This window comes from Pyxicephalus adspersus, chromosome 1, assembly GCF_032062135.1.
Source record: "Pyxicephalus adspersus chromosome 1, UCB_Pads_2.0, whole genome shotgun sequence".
In the NCBI taxonomy this organism is placed as follows: Eukaryota; Metazoa; Chordata; class Amphibia; order Anura; family Pyxicephalidae; genus Pyxicephalus; species Pyxicephalus adspersus.
This window is the reverse complement of record NC_092858.1, coordinates 173463911-173490124: the sequence shown is the minus strand read 5'-3', so window position 1 is coordinate 173490124 and position 26214 is coordinate 173463911. Positions and strand designations below refer to the sequence as shown.

The following is a 26214-nucleotide window of genomic DNA, read 5'->3' as shown; positions in this document are numbered from 1 at the left end:
ATCTATCTATCTATCTATCTATCTATCATCTATCTATCTATCTATCTATCTATCTATCTATCTATCTATCATCTATCTATCTATCTATCCATCCATCCATCGTAGGCTCCAAGTCACTCTCCTTGCTCCTAGTAACCAAATACAGGTTCACAATAATTGAGCAACATAAAATTAAAATATATCTAAACCCAAGAACAAAATTGTAGATATTGCTGCTATATTCCATTCATTAGATGCTGTGGTTGCATTAGTTTTCTTTATTTCATCACCTGTTGAATCTGCTAGCAATACACTTCCTGTTGTAGGGTGACAACACTTCACTGCACCTGCAGAACAGAAGCGTTGTCAGCCTAGGATTGTCCTACAGAAGCCTCCTCTCCTCTTATCCATAATATGGCCATAGAGAGGACTTACAAAATGTATTCACCAGACCAGAAGGGAGCAAATAAAAAAGTCTATATATAGGTTTTACCAGAGGCAAACATGGAGAGGTGCAAAGTGTGCCAATGCACGAGGGCCCCGGACCCTCCTCAGAACAGGGGCCCCAAGTCAGTTCTGCAAAGCGCTCACTGGTGGCTACATCAGCCACTGGGTTTTACATCTGTGTCCGCATAACAGGTTCTCTTTAATTACCTCCCTCCAATAACAGGTTAATTACAAACTTTGTCCCATCCTTACAACTTTAAGGAAGTTTAAATTAAATTAAAGATTCCATTTTTTTATGCTTATCATTACAAAATATTTTCCGCGTCAGTTTTAAGGGCCGTTTCATAATTTAGTAGCGCCAACAAATCTAAACCCAGACAGCTACTGCGGAAACCAGAATATCGGTGAATTAATTATACTGAGCGCCCTTTGTTAGGAACTAGCCAGGGGCTCCGATCCATCGCAGGAATCCACAACGCAGCATTTCTTAGAACGCCATAATAAGGACACGCAGGATTTATTCCATGGATTCGGCAACGCTGCAGCCCAACCGAACAACTTCCTGGACAATGGGCGATTATAATGTGCAGAGCTATCGCAATTATTTCCTTATTGCATGCAAGGGCGGGTAAGATGAAATATGTTACTGGTTTGATTTTTGGTTTAAAGATTAACCTCTGGGTACAAAATGCATTATTCTAGACTATTCTTCAATAGCTACAAAGGATATCAATATACTTTGTGCACAAGCCAAGATATTGCATGAAAGCAGCAATGACATCATCACTGGGCTGAACATAGACTGTGCAAGGAGCTGAGCTGTGGGAGGGGCTTATAAACTCCACCTCCTATAGGCTGCTAGCAGGTAACTAGAGAAGGGGGCGGATACAAGACAGGTCACCTTGCACAAGAAGAGAGAGCGTCAGTGAGCGGTCCTTATTACAGGAAGCTTCTGCACAGAGACACTGGATTATAGTACAGACCCAGAAAAATACACAAATCACCCTAAGAATGAAGTTGGAACACACAAAGCCATATTTTTATTTATTTAGGAGGGCATTCCTATGTACCTCCCAAACACACCAGTGCTAAAATACACAATTGTGTTCACATTGAGAGTGAGAGAATTTCTGGGACCCATGCTAGGTACATTTCCTGGCATGTAAAAGTCAGGCTCTTTTGATTGGTTCCTGGAAAAGAAGTACTCCATGACCCCCTCTAGTGGTGGCCCTATTGAGGTCCACCATTCACTTTGAATTATATCCAGCCCAGCACACTGCAATGGACCCCAACCCTTAGAAATGTGTGTGAATCCTTCCAATGCTCATTCACTATAAATGTATTTCTGCCTATGATATTGGAACACACAATTTTCTCCCCAGCCTTCTGAAACTCTTCACAAAGTGACTTTTCATATCCAGCGGGAATATTTTTTGTTTTTCTAAATCAATTGAAAATGATTTTTTTATAACTTTGTAGTTAAAATGTAAATCCTTCTTTTTCCTTCAAGACTGCGGCAATCTGATATAATCAAATAATTAATGCTGCGCTGAATGCAATATTAACTGTTTCCTTTTTAGTTATGGTAATTATGCAGAAAAAAAGAATATTGCTGATTGGTTGGGGGTCATGTGACGGTCTAATTGTAGAAGGGAAGGAAACTTTACATCTGATTTGTCTGTTGTGTTGTCGGAATTACGAGCAGATTTCATTTCTACTCATTGTGCTCTGTTGTAAAAAAGCATTGTGAGATCAGACCTGGGGAAACCGGGGATTGGGGGCTTGGGGTTGGTTTCCACCAATGCATTACCTTGCGTTGCAATACCATGCACATTCCGCATGCATCAAGGCACCAATGGGAACAAACCTTAGGAATTGTTGACATCAGTACAGCATATATATTGGTGTCCAATCACATCATACCAACACCTTACCAATACACTGCAGTGCAACCAACATATGGCAGCATGCATGCACTTTAGGGGATTCAGCCATTTCCACCAATGCATTGCCATGTGTTGCAATAATGTCTGCATTTCCACATGCCTTTAGGCACCAATCGGAACGAGTCCTAAGGTCAAAATTACTGGCATGACAAAATATATAAATATTGGTGCAATGTGCTGCCATTTGATGCCACCTTATCAGTGCACTGCAGTGCAACTCACAGCAACGCATGGCAGCAAGCATGCACTTTAATAAAATGCAACATTCTCTATATTTGTCTGTAATGAGCCGTATTTAGCTTTAGAGGGTTGGAATGAATCCTCAAAGTAACTCCAGTCCCAATCATTGCATTTAGGTATGGAAGGACCAATCAAGCTTTTATCTCTTTGTAACCCCATAGCAGGGAATTGCATTTCCTGGACAGGAAATGAGAGAAATCTCCACTAGGGTGACACAATCAATTACACAAACCACCCCTTGTCATCCTTATTAGACATTTCAAATAGATTTGCTAATTCATTTACAACTTGTAGTGTGGAAGGATTGCTGAAAAATGGCAGACTCACTAATCAGCATTACCTGCATCCTTTTTCCCATTGCTGATGTCATGTTCTGTTTCTGCATGGAGATAGCTATCTTGGTATTGGCAGGGCTTTGCTTCCTCATGTCATAGCTGCCAAACTGCTGACTGCTAATCTGATAACTGTTGGGGTAATGATCAAGAAGCAGTAGGAAAGGTAGAGGGAGCTCAAAAAAATTATTGAAGCAGGAGGATTCTTGCACTGCAGATCCTCGCGTACAACTTTCTCTTCGGCAAGAACACTGAGCAGAATTGTGTAAACTTTATCAAATCTCATCCAAAATCTATGAGGTTACATGCACTAGAAGGAATTCACAAAAAGTCAATTTTTTGGGGGGGTGAGGTATAGCCAAAGATCTGACATCAGGAAGAGGAGTGGAGGAAAATGATGGCACCGACAGTGGAGCAAGAACAGGTAAATGTAAATTTATGTATGTACATTTTTTCGTTATTTCCCACTTTAAGATATCCAGCTGAAAATCCTTTGTTCATCTTTTTGGACAGAGAAAAACACAATCTTGAGGTTGGACGTATCTGATCTGTAAGTGGCTGGTAGAATCATTTCACACAATGTGTATATAAAATGATATAGATGTGTAATGAATGTAAGTTCAGGGCCAAAACTAACACGAGTCTGGAGAACTCATTAGTGGGAATATATGATCTGCTCTGTCACCGACTCTGTGAATCATCACCGAGCACCTCACTGCTGTAAAACTCATTCTTTTCTTTCTACCAGACCCTTACACGTCCCCGTCCGGATCTCCTGCTGGGTAATGGAATCCAGAGAAAAGATGGAATATACATGAATATATATATACATATAGAAAATATTCTACAATTATGTAGATGGGGGTTAAATTGGTCCCAAAAAAGACCAGCAGAGCCATGGTAGAGGGTTAAAAGATATTCACAATAAAGACAAGAGAAATCATGTCCATCATCACAAGAGAATGCAGCTTTTACATTTGCCTGACCAGTGATATGAGTAACAATGCAACCTAATAATATCACATGTGACACCAATAATGCAGCCTATCCATACACTAGAGACCAGTGACATCACTGAGAATGCAGCCTATCCATTTACTAGAGACCAGTGACATCACTGAGAATGCAGCCTATCCAATCACTAGAAACCAGTGACATCACTGAGAATGCAGCCTATCCAATCACTAGAGACCAGTGACATCACTGAGAATGCAGCCTATCCAATCACTAGAGACCAGTGACATCACCGAGAATGTAGCCTATCCAATCACTGGAGACCAGTGACATCACTGAGAATGCAGCCTATCAAATCACTAGAGACCAGTGACATCACCGAGAATGCAGCCAATCCAATCACTAGATACCAGTGCCATCCCTTAGAATTTACATATAGTTTCCCCTTTAGATTCCTTGGTTTATTTTTGCATTATAATCTGACTTCAGTGATTTAGTAATGTAGGGTTGTGTAGTCACAGCACATATTGTTCCCTAACCAAGGTACGGGTGTAAGTGTAAAATCCTGCAAACAACAAAGAGAAGGTGTGTGAATCTTTGTCTCTTGTGATTTGTGTTATTCCTTCTGACACAGAGATTAAATACAGATAAGACGCCATACATTCGGGGGGCCTCCCCGCTACTTAGCAGCTGCAGCCCCATAACACATTCCACCCCCCAAAACCGAGGAATCGGCAAATCACAAATTCGACAAGCGGCCTCACCTTCCCAAGCTTCAGAGGGATTTATTGCACACTTTGTTTCATTCTTAAGGGAAAATCAATTGCTAACAGAAGTATACACGGTATCATTTTACAAGCCACATCACAATTAGCTAAAGCAGGGGTAGGCAAACTCCGGCCATTAGGCAAGATACGGCCTAACCACAAGTCTGACCGGGCTAATGCCCCCCTGGTCAATCGGGCCTAATCCTGGCCGGCAGGGATCTGCAACCCACGGCCCCAGAGCCTCCTTGTTATGCCGCCCTTCCCTATTTACTGTGGCCGGCTTTAACACTTCCGCCGCCAGGCTAAGGGGATTCTCTCTCCTCTGTATGCATTGCGGAGGAGAGGGATTTCCCTTCAGGGGCGTTCCTGGTGGGGGGGTGGAGCCAATTAGCGCTTTTTTGACCTCCTAAAATGGCCTAGTAGCCAAAAAAGTTTGCTGACCCCCAAGCTAAAAGATGGCACATTTCAAACATTAACAGATTAGATTAAAAAGTGAAAACAGTCACATTTGCAGTGTGAGAGGGAGGTTGCAGAGTGCATGATCTGCATGATATTTTGATCAGCCATGTTTGAGCTCCAAGTCCAGGGACTTTGCCTAGGTTGAGATGATGTAATCAGTCTTCTGCAGGCAGGAGGAATCATTTCCTTAAGGTGCGTACACACTTCCAATTTTTATCGTTCAAAATGAACGACGAACGATCGATTGGGCAAAAATCGTTCGTAAAAAAAGTAACCAACGACGCCGACGAACGAGGAAAGTCGTTGGAAGCGAACGACCGGACCGGCGGATCGGATTGGACGACGATCGTTGACCATCGTTCGTGTGTACGATCGTTCGTTGATCGTCCATGGTCTGAGCATGCGTAATGAACGAACGTTCGTTCACTTCCTGTCGTGCACATAGTTCCTCTATCGCTCAAACAATCGTATCTATTGTGTGTACAATATCTACGAACGATCGTGTCGTTATCTCTCTGTGCAGGATCGGTGCTATACGATCGTTCGTAGATATCGTGCAGGATCGTTCGTCGTTCGTTTAACAACGATAATAATTGGAAGTGTGTACGTAGCTTAAGTCTCCAGGTAATTAGATTGCAACATTGTAACTTTGTAGCAAGGAAAAAGGCTGCATCAGGGACTGATCTGTTTATTAAATACCTGGAAGTGTTACACTGACTCATCACGTACCCTGGATAAATAGATCTGGAGCTGTGTCCACTATAATCATTTGGTTATAGCCCCAACAATATTACCCCAGGCAATGCAGGAAAAGTCACCGTTAACCCCAAACTCATTCCCGCCGATAAAATCCAGACTGGCAGCACCTGAATTCAAATTCCACAGCCGGCTGCTATTTCACGAAATGGTAACATTATCAATAACAAGTTGGAATTTATTTCTCTGTATTGCTGGTCTAATTCAATCGCAGGCAGATCATTTCCATATAAATGTATGTTTGTTATAAGTCGGAATGTGAAATGAGGGAGCCGGAATGAGGGACGGGGTGAATGTAGGTTAGTAAGACGTGCAGACTCAGCGATAAAAATACAAATTCTAAATCAATCCAAAATAGAAAATAAAGATGAAAAAGTTTGGAAAAGTTCAAATAATATTCAAATAATAAGTTTAATCTACCCTCCACCTCCCCTTACCCTTCTTCAAATCTGCCCTCCAGCCTCCCTTTCAATATATCTTCCCTCTAGCCTCCCCTTCATAAAATCTGCCCTTTTGTTTTCCCTTCATTTTATCTGCCCTCCAGCCTCTTTCTATTAAATCTGCCCTCCAGCCCCCCTTTCAATAAATTTTCCCTCCAGCTCCTCCTTCATAAAATCTGCCCTCTAGTTTTCCTTCATTTGCCCTCCAGCCTCCTTTTATTATATCTGTCCCCCAATTTTCCTTTTTCAATCTGTACTTCAGCCTTCCTTTAATTTCATCTTCCCATCATGCCCTCAAAAGCGTGCCCTCCATCTTCCCCTAATTCAGTTTGCCCTCCCTTCTATATTAAATTTGCCCTCCAGACTTCACTTTACTAAACCTACTTTCATTAAATTTGTCTTACATTTCCATAAATCTGCACTTTAGCCTTCTCTTCAATCAATCTGCCTCCAGTCTCCCCTTTATTAAATCTACCCTCCAGTCTTTCTGCCATTACATTTGTCCTTCTGCTTCCCCTTTATTTCATCTTCCCTCCAGCTTTCCCTTCATTATATCTAACCTCTACCCTTCATTCATTCAATCTGCCCCCCATCCTCCCTAAATGAGGAATATGGAGATTAGTCCCTGTGAATCGGAGACAATTTGCACATTTCGCCATGGATTGGTGGATTCCATTAGATTGGTGTAAAATCTTCAGCTTATTCAAATACCAAACACAGTTTACTATTCTCCATGATATCTTCAACTTTTGTTTTCTTTCTCTGACAACAAAGACAAACTTCAGTAAAAAAGTTATCGGCCCTCAGAAGACGACTAACCGACTTCCCCTCGGTGGGGTTCCATTGATGCATCTCTGCCCGGCTCCCTCGGGACTCGGGAGGATGCGAACACGCTGAGCGCAATTTGGCTGATGTCGGTGAACGGTCCTCAGGGCGTTTTCAGAAAAGTGCTGCTCGGTTCCGCTAGGATTGTTAGGCAAATCTGTTGCCATAATTCAGATCTTTCAAGTGACAGAAGTACGGCTCTATACTCCGGAGCGGGAACATATGCCGCCCGCTGGTTTGGACGGATGGAAATAAGTCATTTTGATGCTTATTAGAAAATTAGGGAGGCAAGCCTATAATTCCCACAGGGGGGAGTGCCGAATCCCTAATATAATGGAGAACAAATGTGCACGTCTGTGGCGTAGGCTGGTGAAGCCTCAATTCACAAAACCTTTAACACGAAGATTAGGATCTTTATTTTCAGACATGGGGCTGTCATGTTCATATCCTATGGGCCCAGGCCTTGATTCGGGGTAAAAAAAAAAAAAAAAAGCTGAAAGCGGTAACCCCGAGTCACATGCGAGGTAGTTAAAAAGTAAAAAATAAACACTTACCTGGTCCCATTGGTGTCCTCCAGGCTCCTGCCCTCCTCTGGCCGCGTCCTCTTCGTTGATCTGTCCCCCGGCGAGTGCCCTGATGTTCCCCAGGAGTTCCCGGTGACATTGGCGCATACAGCCGCCTATAGGGGCACGGTAGGAATTTCAAATTATTTTGCATTGCATTCAATACAAAATACCTGAATTGAACGCAATACACTGGAGTTATACGCGGTACATTGTCTTTCATGAAAACTTATTTTACAGTATAATATAATAGTAAGTTTGAAACACAAAATCATATCAAAGTTTATTATTAAATTTACTATTAAATGAATTTTTTTTAATGTATTAAATTTATTATTTTGACATGATTTTGTGTTTCAAACTTTATTATACTCATAGTATTATAATATACTGTAAAATACATTTTCGTGAAAGACAATGTACCGCTTTTAGACATAAATCCCGAAAGAAATGAACCGTCCAGGGCGTTAATAATAATCCCAATCCAGGTGTGTTAGCTTTCTGATAAGCACCCATGGCCTGGATCCAGGTAGCTCAAGACCCCTGCAGGGGGTTGCAATGAGGTTTAAAGAATAAAAGAAAAAAAGAGGGTCACCATTATTATTATGAGTTCAGAAATGTCTGATTCTAAATGAGAAACCAATGTGTTTCAGGTGCCTGGAGCTTCATCAGGGCTCTAGGTTGGACTCAAAAGTGTTAAAAAGGATTGAGAATACTTTTGATATCTAAACAGAAATCTACAGCTGAATATCCCGCCCCCCAAAAAAAACTAAAACAATGTTGTATGAAGTAAAAAATAAACTTTCAACCCATAAAATATATTTTCTCTGGGTGACAACACTTACTTATTGTACTTTTTCCATGAAGGTGCCACATTATCAACTTTAGACAGGAAACTTAATTTGTAAAGACCGCTCACTTTGATTTCCTTTCTCTGTCTTTATTTCAGTTCAATCTCTCTCTCTCTCCCTATCTCTATATCTCTCTTCCTTCTTTTCCTTTTTTTCTTTGCTTCTCTTCCTTTCCAGGTTTTCCAATGTACTCTCTCATTCTCTTTTTCTAACATGTTTTCTCTCTGCCTCTCTTTTTCTTTTTTTCTTGCTGTCATTCGCTCTTTTATTCTCCCAATTTATCTTAATTTCTCTCGTACATTTTTTTCTTTCTCGTACTCTCTACCCTATTCCTTCCCTATGTATTTCTCCCATGTCTCCTCTTCTCATTTCACAACTTCTATCTCTCCCAGTTCTCTAACATTCTCTCATTCTCTTTTCTTTTTCTCTTTTTTCCTTCCTGTCACCCTTTCTCTCTTTTCTCTCTATATTACCTTCTCTTTTTTCCTCTTTCTCTCTCCTCTTCTCTACCCTCCATTATCTCTCTAATATTATCTCGCTCTCTCTTTCTTTTCCTCCCACATTTTCCTTCTCGTCTCTGTTCTCTCTCCCCCCTACTATTCTCTCTCTCATAGTTCTCCAACTTTATCTCACACTTTATTCTCTCTCTAAACACTTTCTCTTACTCTCTCACTGAATTCTTTCTTCAACTTTCTCTCTGTTTTTGATTCTCTCTCCTTTTCTTTCCTCCTGTGCCTCAAATTCCCCTACTTCCTCTCACTTTTTCCTCTCCCATTCTCCCCACTTCTCTCCTTTTCTATCTTGCTCACTCTTCTCCTCCCTTCTTCTCTCTTTCTCCCATTTTCTTCATCTCTTCCATTCTCTCTGCTCCTCTATTTTCTATCTTGCACTCTCTCTCTCTCTTTTCTCCCTGTCCCAATTCTCATACTTTCTCTCATTTTCTTCTTTCCTATCTTTCCCTCCCCTCTCTTGCTCTCTCTCTTTTTTTCCCATTTTATGTCCCATCTCTTCCATTCTCTCCCCTCCTTTCCTTCTTTTCTATCTTGAATTCTCTGTCTCTATCTTTTCTCTGTCTTTCTTTCTTTTCCTATTCTCCCTTCTCCCTCTCTGTTTTTTCTCTCTCTTTCTTCTCTCTTTCTTTTCTTTCTCCCTATTCTCATACATCTCTCCCCCTATCTTTTCCATCTTTTCCTCTCCTCTCCTCCGTTCTTCTCTCTTTCTCATACTTTCTCCATCTCTTCCGTTCTCTCTCCTCCTCTCTTTTCTTTCTTGCACTCTCTTACTGTACGCTTTCTCTTTTTCTCCCTCCTTACTCTCTCATATTCTCTCCCCTTCTCTCTTTCCTTTCTCTCTTCTCTCTTCTCCCTGTCCCAATTCTCATACTTTCTCTCACATTCTCTCTCCCCCTCTCTCCTTCTTTTCTGTCTCTCTCCTCTCTTCCTCTCTCTCTTTTTCCCATTTTCTGTCCCATCTCTTCCATTCTCTCTCCTCCTCTGTTTCTGCCCTCTCTTCCCCCTTCCTGCACATCTCTCTGTACTCTGCGCTCCATCTAATGAATAAGCAGACAAGTGTTTTATCTTCTCTTCCATATTCCATCTTTCATGGTGTCAGCATGGCTTCTGTAGGGTTGGGGGATTTATCTTTTGCATACAGTGCATGCTTGGGGCAAAATCTCAATCTCTGCCTCCGCCTTGACACATTGGATGGTGCTGGGGACCCCCCATGCAGCCCAGAAGAGCCTGCGGGGAAATTAACAAACGCAATCCATGTGTCATATTGTTGAATGTAAATCTTCTTCTGTATTCTCTTCTTACTTGTTCCTGAAAACTCTTAAACTGAGGCGATGAAACTCTGACGCACCGTGCTGAAGCACGTGCCAACACACTGCCATGTACTGTGGTGCGCTGCGTCATTAAAAATTCTGCATGTCGTTTTTTTGTTCCTATATATTGGCAGCTCATCCAAAATGAACGGTTTTCCAAAACGTATGTTATTGTGTGACGCAATGCTCACACATTGACACGATTATTAAAAAGATCCCAAAAAGAAAAAAAAGCGATTGTCCTGGATTGTTCTGCAAGTCACCTGATAATATTGCAGAATGATATTTATGCCGTCTGGTTCCCCCCCACCTCCATCCGTCCCCGACCCGCCATTGACTGATTGCGACTACCTGTTGCCGTCTTGCTTTATGATCGGCGCTCGGCGACTTATTGTCAGAGATGGCGTTATCTCAGCAGCGAGCGGCTGGGATAAATTCACGGCTTCATATTGCATTTGTTATTATGGATATTATTTATTTACAACGCGCTCATATATTCCGGCTTGCCGTGCAATATTTACACATTTACATTATTTAGCTCTCGCCGCTCCAGCGCCTCCGGGGAGAAAGATTAGAATTAAAATTAAAAAAACTTGCAAAATAATTAAGAGTAATTAAATAACAAAAATCACACAGCTGGGCATAAAGTGATAGTGTCACATCGGCGCCATTATTGCTCGCCGCGGTTGATTGGTGAGCCTTCATTTGGGGAAGCTGTCATCTATAGAGGGATAATGGGGACGGCCATTCATCATAGGTGGATCTGTCTGTGCCGCCGCTCAGCAGCCAATCAGAATCAATTCCCAGGGCAGGTTACAAGCCAATCACTTTTGGGGGTCGTTAGGGACTTCTGATATTATATTTATTTTACGGATTTCAAAATTGATTGATCCCCCAATTTTTTCTTTATTTAAAGGGGACCTGTCTATGCCATAACAAATCTGCATGAACACAATCGAGACGGGTCACAATATGTAGCAATGGTATCATTAAAAGTGTCCTCCTAGGCTGAAATTATGTCATCAGTCTGCTGCAGGCTGAAGGAAGCATTTCCTCATTCTCTTCTTTTCCAGTAATTAGAGTGCAACATTGTAGCAAGGCAGGAGAGGATGCAGCTGGGGATTATCTGTACCTTGGATGCTGGCTGAATAAAGAAAACATGTCCCTCTGGGGAAAAAAGGGTGAATATTATGAAAGTTGATATATATGGAAATGTCACAGTCACCCACCCCGCTAAGATCCCCTGCTTTTACACTATCTCTTTCTAATTGACAGTGTCTATGGAACCACATGGAGCAGACAGAGAGGGGGAAAAAAGAGCAGGAAGGGGGTTCGTTCTTTGCCCAGTACATTCATTTGTCATTGTAATATACATTTGAGCTACTGAGCTCTGCAAATATTTTTGCCCGTTACATATTACTTTTCATTTTTCTACCTCCAGCCAGCAGGTGGAGCCCTTTTTTTAAATAGTTAAGATTAGCTTGGGAAAAAGGGCTCCGTCTGCTGGCTGGAGATAGAAGGACAGGAAATAATGTTACACAATGGGCATAAAGATTTACAGATCTCTGCAATTTATTATTATTATTATTATCATTATACTGTATTTATATAGCACCAACATGTTACGCAGGGCTGTACATTAAATACAGACAGATAAAGACAGCGACAAAGAGGGAGGAGAGGACCCTGCCCCGAAGCTAAGATTAAAATGTATATAAGACAGATGTATATACTGGGGAAAGGACTCACCATTTTTTCCAGGTCATGTGACTGTCATTTTTAAATCCCATTGGATTAAACTAAAAACAAAAATGACCCCCCCCCCCCCCAAAAAAAAAGATGTTAGTCTTTAAGCATCTTCAGGGTTTCAATGTTAGAATTTGGCCATGTGGCAGGGCCGGTTTGAGGGTGGGGCAAACTGCGTAAATGGCAGATGCCCACTGTCTTCAGACCCCCAATTGACATAATGGCAATTGACAATTGGGGCCTCAACTTCATATTTGCCCAGGGCCCCACCTTTTCCAGGGCCTCAGTTGACAGATAAAGAATGCATGGAGATTGATTGCTGTACATTGGGGCCTTTCTTTATATTTGCCAAGGACCCCCATTTTTTTATAAACCCCTCTCTCTGTGACAGGTTCTCTTTAAAGCCATACATACGCCAGTTGCAGCTCGCAGTTGCGGTAATGGTCTCCGGCTACATGATGGAGTTTACCGCTGATCTCAGCTTGATTGACAGCCAAGGGGTTTGCTGAATAAGTCCTGGCGGTTAATAACGAATCTGTGAGACATGACAAATCCTTTCCAGGAACTGGCGAGGAATCATCTCTCTATCCTGACAGACTTTGATCCGAGCGTCTTAAACACGGGTTCACGCCGCTGTCAGTAATCTGGTACAACACCAAGAGCAAAGCGCACAAACATACCGCTGCCACCTGGGTGACAAGGGGATGATGGAAGCTGTCAATGCCAATGGACCTAATCCCAGAGCCTGATCTAGGCAGGGGTATACCTGCTTGTGTCTGAGCTGCTGCAAAGGAAGGGAGATCAGATTACACACCCACTATTTAATATCTGAAATCTAGATTTATATTCAATTATAACAAACCAGCGGAAATCTGAAACCAGGCTTGCAGGATCAGTCTTTTTTTTAATGGAGGCTAAAATGGAAGAGGGGAGTCTATCATTAGCAAGAGGTCAGGATGGGGGTCATCCACATATCTCTGCTTAGCAATAGTACAGAGTCAGGTGCGGGAGGGCAATCATACGAAGTCTGAACGTTGTCACCCTCTGCTAGAAAAGATGGCTGGGTGACATAGGGACACCGATCCCTTTCCAATGGCCTGGAAGACATTTTTCTATATTTTCATAGAGCTGATTTTTTTCTGTGTGCTGTTGAACAAACTCTATCAGAAATAAGTTTTTGAAGATGTTTTTGAAGGCTTACAGCAGCATTTGCAGAGTGCGGCTTTGGTGGATTAAAGTGGAGTCACCCCGGAGAGCCCGGATTAGGGGCCGATACGTTGCTTGCATTCAGTATAACTCTAATTCAAGCATCACCAATGTCTCGGGAACACTGAACGCTCATTTACAAAGTACGACTGATGTTCCCAGGATGTTCATGTGGGGTTTGGAGGAACTAGAAAAACAATGAGCCACCCAAACAGTTCCTACAAACTCACAGAACTTCACAGAATTGTAATATTGTATTAAAGAGGACATGTCAGGTTCAATTATGTTAGGGGTCCGCGGGGGAAAAAGCGCCCCATAACATGGAAGATTCCATCAATCAAAAATTATTCTGTAAGTAATTTCACATCATTTTCATATTTTTATCATTTTTTTGATTGCTGTTACATATTGCCAGTGGTTCTGATCCGAACCCTCTGGAACTGATGCACCCCATTGGGTTAGTAATTCAGGAGCTGTTGCCCATTTGGTCTGCATAATAAAGGGCTGTGGTGCATTTCCTAACAATAGCCAAATAGTTGCTATGGGGCCTGGGGTGGCACAAGGGCCCATAGCACTGCCCATTACCTTTGTCCTAAATCTACCTACCTGATTATAGGTAAAGGTTTTATTAAGTTGCCTTATCTCCCCTTTCCAACAAGGACTTATCAGATTGTGCTACCTGGAAGGTTAAGTTGTTGGGGGGTTAATGTGGGGGTTAAGTTTTCGAGTAGGTTAGCTTGGGGTTAAGGTTGGGCAACAAGGGAGGGATTAGGTAGGTAGGTGGGGATTGTGGTTGGACATTATGGCAGTAGGGGTTAAGGGTAGAACCTGGAAAGAAAGGGGGTAGGGTTAGGAACCCACAGGAGGGTTAAATACCAAGAAGGGGAGGTGGGGTTGGATTCTTCCCCAAGGTGGGGGGTTATAGGTATTCACCGGAATAGAAGGGGGTAAGGGGGTAAGGGTAGGCAATAGGCAGGAAGGTAGGATTAGACACCAAGAGGGGGTTGGATTCTTCAACAAAGGGGATGGGGTTATAGATATTTAACAGAAAGGATAGGGGTGTAATCAAACAATTAAGCACCAGGTTGGAAGGGTTTTAGGGTAGGTACCTAGAAGAAGTAATGGGATTGGGTATCAGGCAGGGGGTTGATGGTAGAAACCAGAAAGGAAAGGGCTAGGGCTAAGCATCATGCAAAAAGGGGTCATAGTTAGGCAAAAGGAATGGATGAGGAATTAGGATTGGTCACCAAACAGGGGGTTTGGGGTAGTTATCAGAAAGGAGGGGTGGTGGTGGGGGTACCTGTTAAGGATGAGATGTAGGCACTTATGGCCATGTAGGCTACATGTGTTTGTCCCTGCATTCTTATTGGCTGATTTGCACATGGCACAAAGGAGAAGCAGTCTTATTGGTGGGGTGCTTAGTTATGAAGATCTGAGATTGCCTCAAAGCTGAATACCTATCCGCAACAATGTGTGCAGCAAACTTGAGCAAAAACCAGAAATGTTGGAGGTGCCCAATATGAACAGGAGTGGGGCCCCTTGATATTTTACAAAGGGCCCCCATTATTTGCAATCAGCCCCCTGCCAGTAAAGTGTAATGGTGCCCAGTGACTGAGTCCAGGCCAGTAGATTCCAGATTGCATGTGCACTTTTTGGCTTTTTCTTTTGCCAGAACCCCCTTCAACCAACACAAATATGTCTCCCACTCTACTGTGAAACATTTGGCACCTGGCATGAAATCACAGCAAGCTCGGGGCCCCGGGCACACAAGATTTATGCCAACATCGAGGGATCAAACAGAATTGTGATGTAACTGTGGAAGAGATGGCCCGTAAATCCATCACTTGGCTGTGTAAAAGTCACCGGCACATGGCTGCCAGACACGACCTGTCCTCCTGATTGATAAAATAATACCAAGCTGGATGTAACAAACACATTTCACAAAGGTGACTCTGTCTAGGATGAGATGAGTCCACTGCAGGCAAAAGAAAGCATTTCCTCAGTCCCCCCCAACACACACAGTGAGGACTATAGGCTGTATAGGATAATGCCCCCGTGGCATCTGAGGTTCCTCAACCATCGCAGCTCCAGAATACACTCTTCCAGATACACCGCAAATAATGTACAAACCAGAGAACGACATTCTTCATTCTTAACAATTCTAAATAATTCTAATAAGACCAAATAGGATTTTCATTTACAGATATCGATCACAAAGCAAACTCCGATTCCATGCCACGTTCCATTAATCCCGCAATTTTCTCCAGTCCCAGATCTCCAAATGTTAAGCGGTGACTTGGTGGCCCTATCCCCCTCTCCCCCACATTTAAAAATCTGGAAGTTAAATTGTTTCAGAATTTTACATATTTATAGGAAGTTGGGGGTGAATGGTGCAGGGGAGGGGGTGTTAGTTGGTGTGGGGTTGACACAATTCATTCCCATGACACCACCACCTTGGTGCACCTGACCTTAATTTGCTGCGACGGACGGAATATTCTAACGCCTGCAGAAAATCATAATCCATTCCGCCTCTCCCTATCACGGTTCATCTCCCAGATGGCGGCACGTTTTCCACCATCTATGGCATAAACGGCGAGCTATTAAATATACAGGAGGTATCGATCCGTCATTTCTTTTTCATGAAAGCGCTAAATTATCCATAAATTGAGATCGCGGGTCGCTGCAGACGTATTATGATGCCATAAACTATTTTTAAACAGGGAAATAAAAAAAATACATAGGTTTTTTTTTTTCCTTTTATATAGGGAATAAAAAAATCAGCTTTGAGCAATAATGGATTCTGTAAATTCCCTGGAAACAAACCAATGATTCAGCAAATAGGGGCCAATATATTTGGTAAAAAACCGGGAAGGGGGGGGGGGGCACAAAATGGGTCCCTCTATGGGGTGAAAAGCAGTTTATTTATTTTTAATTATTTTGCTTTTTTTATTGTGAATAATGTTACCAAATTGTAACCATTTATTTTCTAAAAGGTTCGAAAGTTGATTTTTATTCACATGTGGGGTGTACCATTGAGTCAGACCTGGCTTGTAATATATAATCGATACTCCAACAATGAGATCTCCTGTAATTTTTGGCCCTGTCCCCACCCACCTTTATGTGTTCCCAGCTCCTCTTCTTTCATTCTTCATAGTATAAAATAAACAAAAATATAATAAAGATTGTGTGAAGGACTAATAATGAGCATGGCAGGTGTACAGACCCTGGAGCTCAGCAATTGGATGGTGGGAGACCATTGTAAGAGGCACAGCAGACAGTGGGAGTTCCCATAATGGGCACAACAGGTGTGCAGACCCTCATAATGGACACTGGAATGGCAGGGGCCCTTCATAATAGGCAGAGCAGGTGTGCAAGCTCAGGAGCTTAGCACAGTGATATTGGGAGCCCAATTTAATGGGCGCAGCAAGTGGGTGGACCCAGACACTTAGCACTAGGATGGTAGGACCCCCTCATTTTGGGCACAGCAGGTGTGCAGGCTCAGGAGCTCAGCACAGGAATAGTGGGGGCCCATTATAATGGGCACAGCAAGTGTGTGGACCCAGACACTTAGCATTAGGATGGTGGAAGCCCCTCCTAATGGGAACAACAGGTGTGCAGACTTCCGAACTCAGCACAGGGACACTATGAGTCTCTCATAATGGGCACAATAGGAGTTCAGACCCAGTAACGTAACACTGGAATGGCAAGAGCCCCTTTTAATTGTGCACAGCAGGTGTGCAGGCTCAGGAGCTCAGCACAGGGATAGTGGGGGTCCATTATAATGGGCACAGCAAGTGTGTGGACCCAGACACTAAGCACTAGGATGGTGGGAGTCCCTCCTAACGGGCACAACAGGTGTGCAGACCTCCAAACTCAGCACAGGGATACTATAAGTCTCCAATAATGGGCACAGCAGGTGTGTAGCCCCAGGAATTTGGAACTGGCATGGTCTCAGTCCATCCTAATGGGCACAGCAGATGCACAGACCCAAGAGCCCCTATATGTGACCCTATTACCAGTTGTCCCTCACTTCCCGTCTGTTGAAACTGTTTTCACAGAGATCCAGCTGGGGTTCTAATCCTTTCCCAGTCTATCCAACAGATAAAAAAGCTTTGACATGACACATACATTAAAAGAAAAATAGACCCCTGTGTGACCCCTCCTTACCTCTCCAATGGCACAACAGGTCTGAACCAATTAAAAAATGTTCAATGATGCAGAATAAAAGATTTCCCTATATTTCATTGTATTGTCAGACTGCATTATGGATTTGAGGGTTTGGCACATATTACAATATGAAGAACGTCAGATCCTGAAGCAATAAAGGAAAATGTGTTGGCGTTCTTCCTTAAAGGGTAAAATAATAATCTGTCTTTTCAATGTTTGCACTAAAAGAGAGATTGGACATTTTCCTTCACTGAAGAAGTATCCATTACCTTACAGTCATAAGTATTTATGCTCTTTTTTGGAAAAGAGAATTCATAAAGTGGCTTTTTGTCATAGCATGCAGGTGACATCATCGTCTATTGGTCGCAGGGGATTAATAGCTTTAAGATTTTATGAAGTTCCTTTGACTTCATAAAGGAAAATGGAAATGGCTGTGCTTGACAAGAACGTCCATCAATGTGAGTCCTATCAGAAGAACCTTCTATTTTGTGGCTGTGTCTCTGCAGTGATAGCTATGAGCTCCTGGATACTGGGACCTAACGAGGGACTGATTGCCAGAGGGGCTGTAGGAATCCTGGAACCTGTTTGGTATTCCTTTCATGTCCACAAGTTCTACAATAAGGAGTTTGGGATTGCATTCAAGTAAAGGAACTATCTGGGCACAAGGTATTCCTAGGATAGACTCTTACTTCAAGACTTTGTTGAGTTGGGTTTCCCAGTCTTCTACTCAGGCTAGGTTCTCCTAATGCCTCACCATTGATATTATATTGCACCCCAATGACTTCCTGTCCTAATGAGGGACTCATTACAGTGTTTTGAATCCAATTGCAATGTCATATGCCCACTTTCCAGTTAGCCTTTTCGATGGTCAAGGTATGGCATATGATGGACTTTAAGGTCACCGATAGTGGTCATATAAAATAGGTGGACATGTCCAGGTAGAGCTTTGAACGTGTGCTCATGTTGGCCACATCAGAAAGAAAGAGTCTACTGGTAGACAAAGCTCAACAGTGGAGGAATACAAGGACACGTCTGACCTCTCTGACCATACTTGAGATTTATTTCATAGAAGTCATCTGTGATCTCCCAGCTTCAGACACCAACCAAAGCATCACCATTAGGTTCCTTTCATTTATGTTCTATAATATCTTATTAGGTAACAACAAAAAATTTTCATCATTGTATCTGGATCCCTGTTACATTGAGATGTCTCCTACATGCCCTAAACACCACCTGCTCTACTTCTGGGATATCCCGGAGAAGTCATCTGCAAAATCCTCCTCTCCATATCAACCACCAACCAAAGAACCATTGTTAGGTTCCTTCCATATAAATTCTGAAACTACAGAAGCTTTTTAAAAACAAAACACACAGGGAGAAGGTATGGCATCTGGTGCACTTCTCATGGTGGTCATACAACATTGTAAACTTGTGCCCATGTTGGCCACTCCATAAAAAAAAAGAGTGGGAGAAAGAATCTACCAGGCTTTAGGACTACTGGGCTTTACTGTCCAGGACAAAACTGGACAATAGAAAAATATGAAGACATTGTTGACCTCTAAGATTTAAGACTCTCTTCTATGCCCTAAACCCCACCCGCTCTTTTTCTGAGATGTCCCAGAGAAGTCATCCACAATGTCCACCTTTCCACATCCACCACCCACCAAAGATCCAATGTTAGGTTCTTTCCATATAAATTCTGGAAGTACAGGAGCAAGGTATGGCATCTGGTGCCTTTCAGAGATTCCCATGGTTGTAATACGAAACTTGTGGACATATTCGTGGGAAGACCCTTGAACCTCTGCCTGTGTTGGCCAAACCATAGAGTGAAAGAGTCTACTGGGCTTCATAGGAGTCAAAACTCGACAGTTGAGGAACACAAAGACATTGCTGACCTCTCCGACCAGATATGGGATGTCTCTTATATGACCTAAACTCCACCTGCTCTTCTTCTGAAATGTCCCAGGGAAGTCAACCACAAAGTCAACCTCTCCACATTAGCCACCAACCAAAGCAGCATCATTAAGTTGCTTCCATAAAATTAGGTCATAACAAACATTTTTCTCTTTTCTATCTGAGCCTCGATACTTCTACTGCTGGGCCTGGCAACCTGACTTCTAGATGTTGGGGTCCACCAATAGAGCAAGCCAGTCAGGAATTATCGATATGGCAGAATATAACACACTCATCGGAGTAAATTCATTATTTTACACTATGTGAGCCGATCAAAGCACAAGGATCACAAATCCTGGAAATCAGAGACTCATAAACCACTAAACGTCCCCTGGCAATGTTAGGATTCATCCGTTCATCATGTCGTAGTCACAGCCAGGCGATTGGAAAGGCGGCTGACTTCCTCCTCCCATAATTTTGACTTAAAATACGGCGTCACTCAATAGGGCACCTGATTCCGACTCTGCGAAGTGTACATCAAACAGTGTGATATGGAGATTGATGAGGGATTATAATTATTATTTATGATGAGAGAACACAGACGGGGAAATGCAGATATTAGAAATACAGAAAACAAGTTCAGGAACACACAGATCTAGGCAATAACACAAAAGGAAATACAATTTAATAACAACTATTAAAATCCATACATCATCAATAGGCAATTAGGTTACATGTATATAGAAAATAGTCTCTAAAGATGTTCTTAAAACATTCTACGCGTTTCACGGAACCCAGTCCGCTTCATCAGGAATAAAGAGACCTGCTGCTTGGTCTTCGGTAGCTGTTTTGCTCCCTACAACGCCAACGTCTAATCCATGTGGTATGCATGCCCACTGATCTTCTTTGTTGCTGGGCAGTTGACTGGGTTCCGCAAAACGCGTAGAATGTTTTTGGAACATCTTTAGAGATAATTTTTTAGTTACATGTAACTTAATTACCTATTGATGATGTATTGATTTTAATGGTTATTAGTAAATTGTATTTTATTGATATGATGAAAAATGTGATTATGCGTTAAATGTGCCTAAATGTGTCCAAACAATTTTGTCCTTTTTTTCTTGCAATTCCCCTAGGGAGATAAAAAGTCTTATTTACCATAGAATATTTTGAATAGTGTATGTCTAGTTAAAAAAGGAAGGAGGAAGCAGATCATGATCAGATGACTTTACATATGTTAGGAATTAGGAGGAAACTGTGCTGGATCTATTTTTGTATATAAGGTGACATGGTCTGTTGTCAGATAGTGGAGGAGGAAGCATTGCTGGACTGGTAATATATATATATAGGGTGGCAGTGTATGTGGTTAGATACTGGAGCAGGAAGTAGTGCTGGATGAATAGTAATCTGTATTTAAGGTGACAGTATGTCTCATTTCGGATAATGTAGGAGGAAGCAGTGCTGGATTAGTAAGATGTGTGTAAGGTCACAGGAGGTCTTATCAGCTAGTAGAAAAGGAAGCAGTGCTGGACTGGTAATTTTTATATACGATGACAGTGACTACGTGGTCAGATAATGGAGGAGGAAGCAGTACAGGGTTAGTAATCTGTAGATAAGGTCACACTACATGCTTACTTTGCAGAGTTTTACCAGTAACTGAGAAGAATAAATCACACTCCAGCCATAAAAAGGTTATGGGGCATACAAGGCAGCAGCCTGCAGGCGCACAACTCTGATGGGGCTCCCATCACATCAAAAGACCAAGTAAGGATGGGGTGGGGGTCCACAGCCCTGACCCCCTTCCCCTTTCCCCTCATTCCTCTGACACCCCTGTGGTTCTAATAATCCCCAATGACATTCGCTATTTATTATTATTATTTCTGTGTCCCCCGGCTCCTACGAAGCCCTGATGGTGTATTGGTGGTGAAGCTGCAACGCCAGCGGAAATCTAATTTTCTTTTTTTTGAGGCTGTAAAATATTTGATGAGTTCAATAAATGTGAGGAATAAGATTGTGAATCACATGTGAGGAACACGGATCTCTCAGCAGTTGTGAGGACACACATGAGACATCCGTGTTCCATGTGACGCATCCTCTGATGACACACATGATACATCCGTGTTCCATGTGACCACATGATACATCCGTGTTCCATGTGACGCATCCTCTGATGACACACATGAGACATCCGTGTTCCATGTGCCGCATTCTCTGATGACACGCAGCTCTTCCCTGAGATAAACATGTGTGTATGCGTGGTATAGCTGCATGCAATGCGATGGATCCTATAGGCTCCCCCACGCTGACACGTACGGCGATGAAATGCATTTCATCGTGTCAGCAGTTCCTCGGCACCACATTGCAGAGTGACACCGAGTGATACGGGAACAGCGGGGTTAACCCCCAACGTGCCAAGCAGAATATTTACACCTCTTGCTCCAGCCGTCCGCAATATCAAATCAGCGAGTCCGTTCGCTCGCCTCTGCAATGAGAATACGACATTCTGGCCTAAGCTCGCATCCGCTCAGCGCAGCCGTTATCCGCGTCTTCCTCTGGATGTTCAGCTTCCAAAGAGGCCTTAAAGGTGATCGCCAAAAAAAAAGAAAATTGCTCCATAACCGGCACCGGAGAATTGATGCAGTGCAATTTATCAGCTTCCCTGCGAGCACAGAGGAGGCAGCCTCGCATGTGATTCACTCTGTCCTAATCATTTTCACATGACGGGGATGAGTCAATCTTTCAGGGAGCATTTTTTCAGGTACTGGGGAGGCAGGGTACCAGGGATCCGGGGAGGAAGGCAGGGTACCAGGGATGGAGGGAGGAAGGCAGGGTACCAGGGATGCAGGGTACCAGGGATAGAGGGAGGAAGGCAGGGTACCAGGGATGGAGTGAGGAAGGCAGGGTACCAGGGATGGAGGGAGGAAGGCAGGGTACCAAGGATCCGGGGAGGAAGGCAGGGTACCAGGGATACAGGGAGGAAGGCAGGGTACCAGGGATCCGGGGAGGAAGGCAGGGTACCAAGGACGCAGGGAGGAAGGCAGGGCACCAGGAATACAGGGAGGAAGGCAGGGTAACAGGGATGGAGGGAGGGAGGCAGGGTACCAGGGATACGGGGCAGCAGGTAGATAGGTAGGGTAACAGGAATACAGAGCAGCAGGTAAGGAGGTAGGGTACCAGGAATACAGGGTAGCCGGTAGAGAGGGTACCAGGTATGCAGGGCAACAGGGGAGGAAGGCAGGGTTCCAATCATACAGACAGGGTAAGTGAGTGAGGAAGGGTAACAGTCATAAATGGTCCAAATACAGAAGCAAAGTACAAGGGATGTGGGCTGGGTATTAGGGGTGCAAGCAGGAGACCCAAGATGCAGGGCAGCAGGGAGGAAGGCAGGGAAGTAGGGATGGAGGCAGAGTACCAATGATGGGAGTAGGGTATCAGGGATAAAGCAGGGAATGAGGGTTCCCATCAGGGTATCAGGGATGCAGTGAGGGTACTAGAGATGCAGAGCAATTACCCAGGGTTAGGGGTATACAGGAAGGGTATCAGTAATGCATGCAGGGCACCAGAATGCAGGAAGAGTATTAAAGAAGTTGGCAAGGTACCAGGGGTGCAGGCAGAATGCCAGGGGTGCAGAAAGGGGAACCAGAGATGCAGGCAGCTTATTAGGGATATAGGCAGGATTCATTTGATGCTTGGAGGATATCACAAAGGAGTTTGGGTACCAGGGGTAATACCCAGGTTCTCAAGTATGCAGGGGAGGGGGTATCAGAGATTTAAGCAGAGTACCAGGGACACAACGAGGGTATTAGGGTTGGAGGGGGTATCAGGGATGTTAGCAAGGTATTAAGGAAATAATTAGGGTACCAGGGGTAATAACCAGGTAGGTTATTAGGTATGCAGGGGATGTGAGCAGGGTACCAGTGATACCAGCAGGGTATTAGGATATAATTAGGGGAACAGCTCATATGACACAACAAAGTAATATTTTCACCTTGTAGGAGAGGATCTCCACGAATATTTTAGGAACAATCAATGCACTGGTGCCACTCAGATGCGTCAGGCAATGCGAGCGCTTCAGTGGGGACACCACAGAAAGTGACTTCTAAACACAACACCTCGTCACTTTGTTGCACAGGGATATAAATGTATACAATTTTGTAAACACGAGACATCGCAATATAAAAATCAACTGATAAAACCACGAACCGTGCCCACCCACAGAGGGGCACCGGGGTCAGGACACCAGGGGCCCATGAGGACCGTGCATTGGGTAATGCCACTTGTTTGTTGTTGCACAGTTGTGTAAAGCTTTGATCTGCTCACTTGGTACATAGGATAAAGAACCGATATGGGCACATAGATGGAATGGGCTTCAGTCATGACTATAGGGGCCACAGGGGCCCCAATATGATTTCTTTAATAACAAGCATTGTACAGATATGTGTTGCAATAAATACAACACCTGTTCAAGACTCAAGTCATCAAGGGGCCAAACTTGTTTTTCACCCATCTGATCAATCTTTTCATCATTTAGCTGGTGCATTTAATTGGTATGTATCGAAACGCTATGCCCATGGCGACAACATAGACCGTGGCGCAGCTGGGCTTCTGAGGTTAGGGGTTTTGCAAACACTTAATGCAGCTTGTAATTATCAAACATACAACTGGGCAATTATTCAATCACCGCCAACTGAAACAAAAATCAATCCTTCCATAACGATCGGCCCAGCAGTTCAAGGGTCACTACACCGGGACGCCGGGCTTTTGTTAAGACAGCGCTTAACGCTCGCCCGAGCAGTTTCATTGACACTCCGCAGCATCACAGTTGTGGTCTAGGATCTTTGTAACACTGAAGAATTAAGCAACATGTCAACAGATAGAGAAGTAAAAAGAAAAAACAACACAGGCAAAGCGCCCCCTACCTGAGGACCGCTGTATCCCCTTGGCGAACCGTGATGTTGTCCGTACTCCGGTTAAAATCCACACTGCGTACAGGCAGCCCTGTAGGAAGAAGGCAGAGGAGTCTTAGGAGCAAGAGTGGCAATTGATTCCTGTCTGATTGCAACCTCCAAACCATGATCACCAACTTTACAAAATGTTTCTTTTTTAAAAAAATTTCCCCAAATTTCCAATATTAATATTAAAAAACAAACAAACAGTTCAAACAAAAAAATCAACCAAAAACACCAAAAAAAAATCCAAAAATTCCCAAAAAATAAAAGGAAGTCTTATTCCACAATTCCACAGTTACAATTCCAGAATGAGATATTTCAGGCAGTTTCCCAAAGTGTTAAATTTCATCAGGGGCCCAAGTGGAGGAGATGGAGCCCCCCTTGGATAACTAAGGGTTTAAATCCCAAGGATAAGGGGGGTGTGTAAAAAAATCCTGCAGGTTGCGTAGTTGATATTTTTGAAATTTTTTGTTTTTCTCGCGGAGAAAAGAAAATTATCCGAAGGCAGAAATCCCAAAACAATCCCAGAGTGAAGGAAAAAAAAAGTCTGAATCTGGGGAAGAGCGGAGAGTGAATGCTGCTGAGTGAATGCTGCTGAGGCTGTGTGTATACAGAATCTTCACTAACCCACTTTCCCAAGCTCAGAGAGAGATGGATGGAGAAGGAAGGGAGGGGGAGATGGAGGAGGATCCATATGAAATGCAGAGATCTGCTTATACTGGAGGAGAAGCAAAGCACACAATCCCGGGTATTTATTTTTTTACCCACCGTAATCCCCCCACCATCCGCTGCCTATTCATTCACTGCCTCTTCTTCCAGGACCATCTCCGGGTACCATCGAATTGCTGCAACGTTAACTCCTAGGGCCTGGCTATCAGATCGAAGAGCTTCGTCTTTGCCAACGACTCACTTCGCAGGATGTCTTTAAAGCACCCTGGCTAGATTGTAAGCTCCTATGGCCAGGGCATTGATTTTCTGTTGTATCTTGGTATCTAAATGTATGGGGCCTTTCTTTGTACTGCGCCACAGCATTTGGCGGAGCTATAGATTTTATTATTAATAATATGATTAATAATATTAATAATAATAATAATAATAAACAGTTTTTATATAGCACCAACATAGTACGCAGCGGTGTACATTAAATAAGGGGTGCAATAGACATAATGAAAATTTTGATGTATTCATTTAGGATCTGATAGATATTTAGCCACTATAGTATGTAATATGTTTGTTTATATATATAGATTCTAGATTGTAAGCTCTTCGGGGCAGGGTCCTCTCCTCCTCCTGTGTCACTGTCTGTATCTGTCTGTCATTTGCAACCCCTATTTAATGTACAGCGCTGCGTAATATGTTGGCGCTATGTTTATTATTATTATATAGTAATAATATATGGTCATAGTCATTCTCCATATAAATATATATATATATAATAATATATAATATTGTACTGCCATTGAAAACACATGTCAGATTCACTACTTTATAAATAAACCCCTATGTGTGTAAATATATATATTTATATATAATGGAATGCAGGTGAAATAAATCTACAACACATGATCCGTTTGTATTCGTTTTGACTTTTCTGTTTGACAATTTTTGTGTAACTTTTATCTATTTGATTACTTACTGTTCCATATTTTAATTAAAATATTTCATCAATAGACTAGCCATAGCTCCATCTAGTGGTCAATTGTATTACAAGCACCACACAAGACATTGCTTTTTAAGGTGCAGGCTCCACAGATGTCATCCCATCTATCATTTACCGATGCTGTGTGTGCATGAGAACTGATATAAACATTCAGTTTAATTCACCATTTTAGATAAAGTTCCAGGCATTTGGGGAAAAATACACAGCTAGAA

The 26214-nt window shown here is 42.9% G+C and overlaps 1 protein-coding gene across 3 annotated transcripts in view; it reads right to left on the bottom strand.

Moving 5' to 3' along the window:
• Positions 1-24930, bottom strand: part of LSAMP (limbic system associated membrane protein) — a 417986-nt gene extending 393056 nt beyond the window's left edge. For all 3 annotated transcript variants that reach the window (XM_072398412.1, XM_072398411.1, XM_072398413.1), the window contains exon 1: positions 24313-24930. In XM_072398412.1, coding sequence (XP_072254513.1) covers positions 24313-24467 — 155 coding nt within the window. In that variant the 5' untranslated portion in view covers positions 24468-24930. The remainder of the gene's footprint in view (positions 1-24312) is intronic.
• Positions 24931-26214: the final 1284 nt, after the last annotated feature.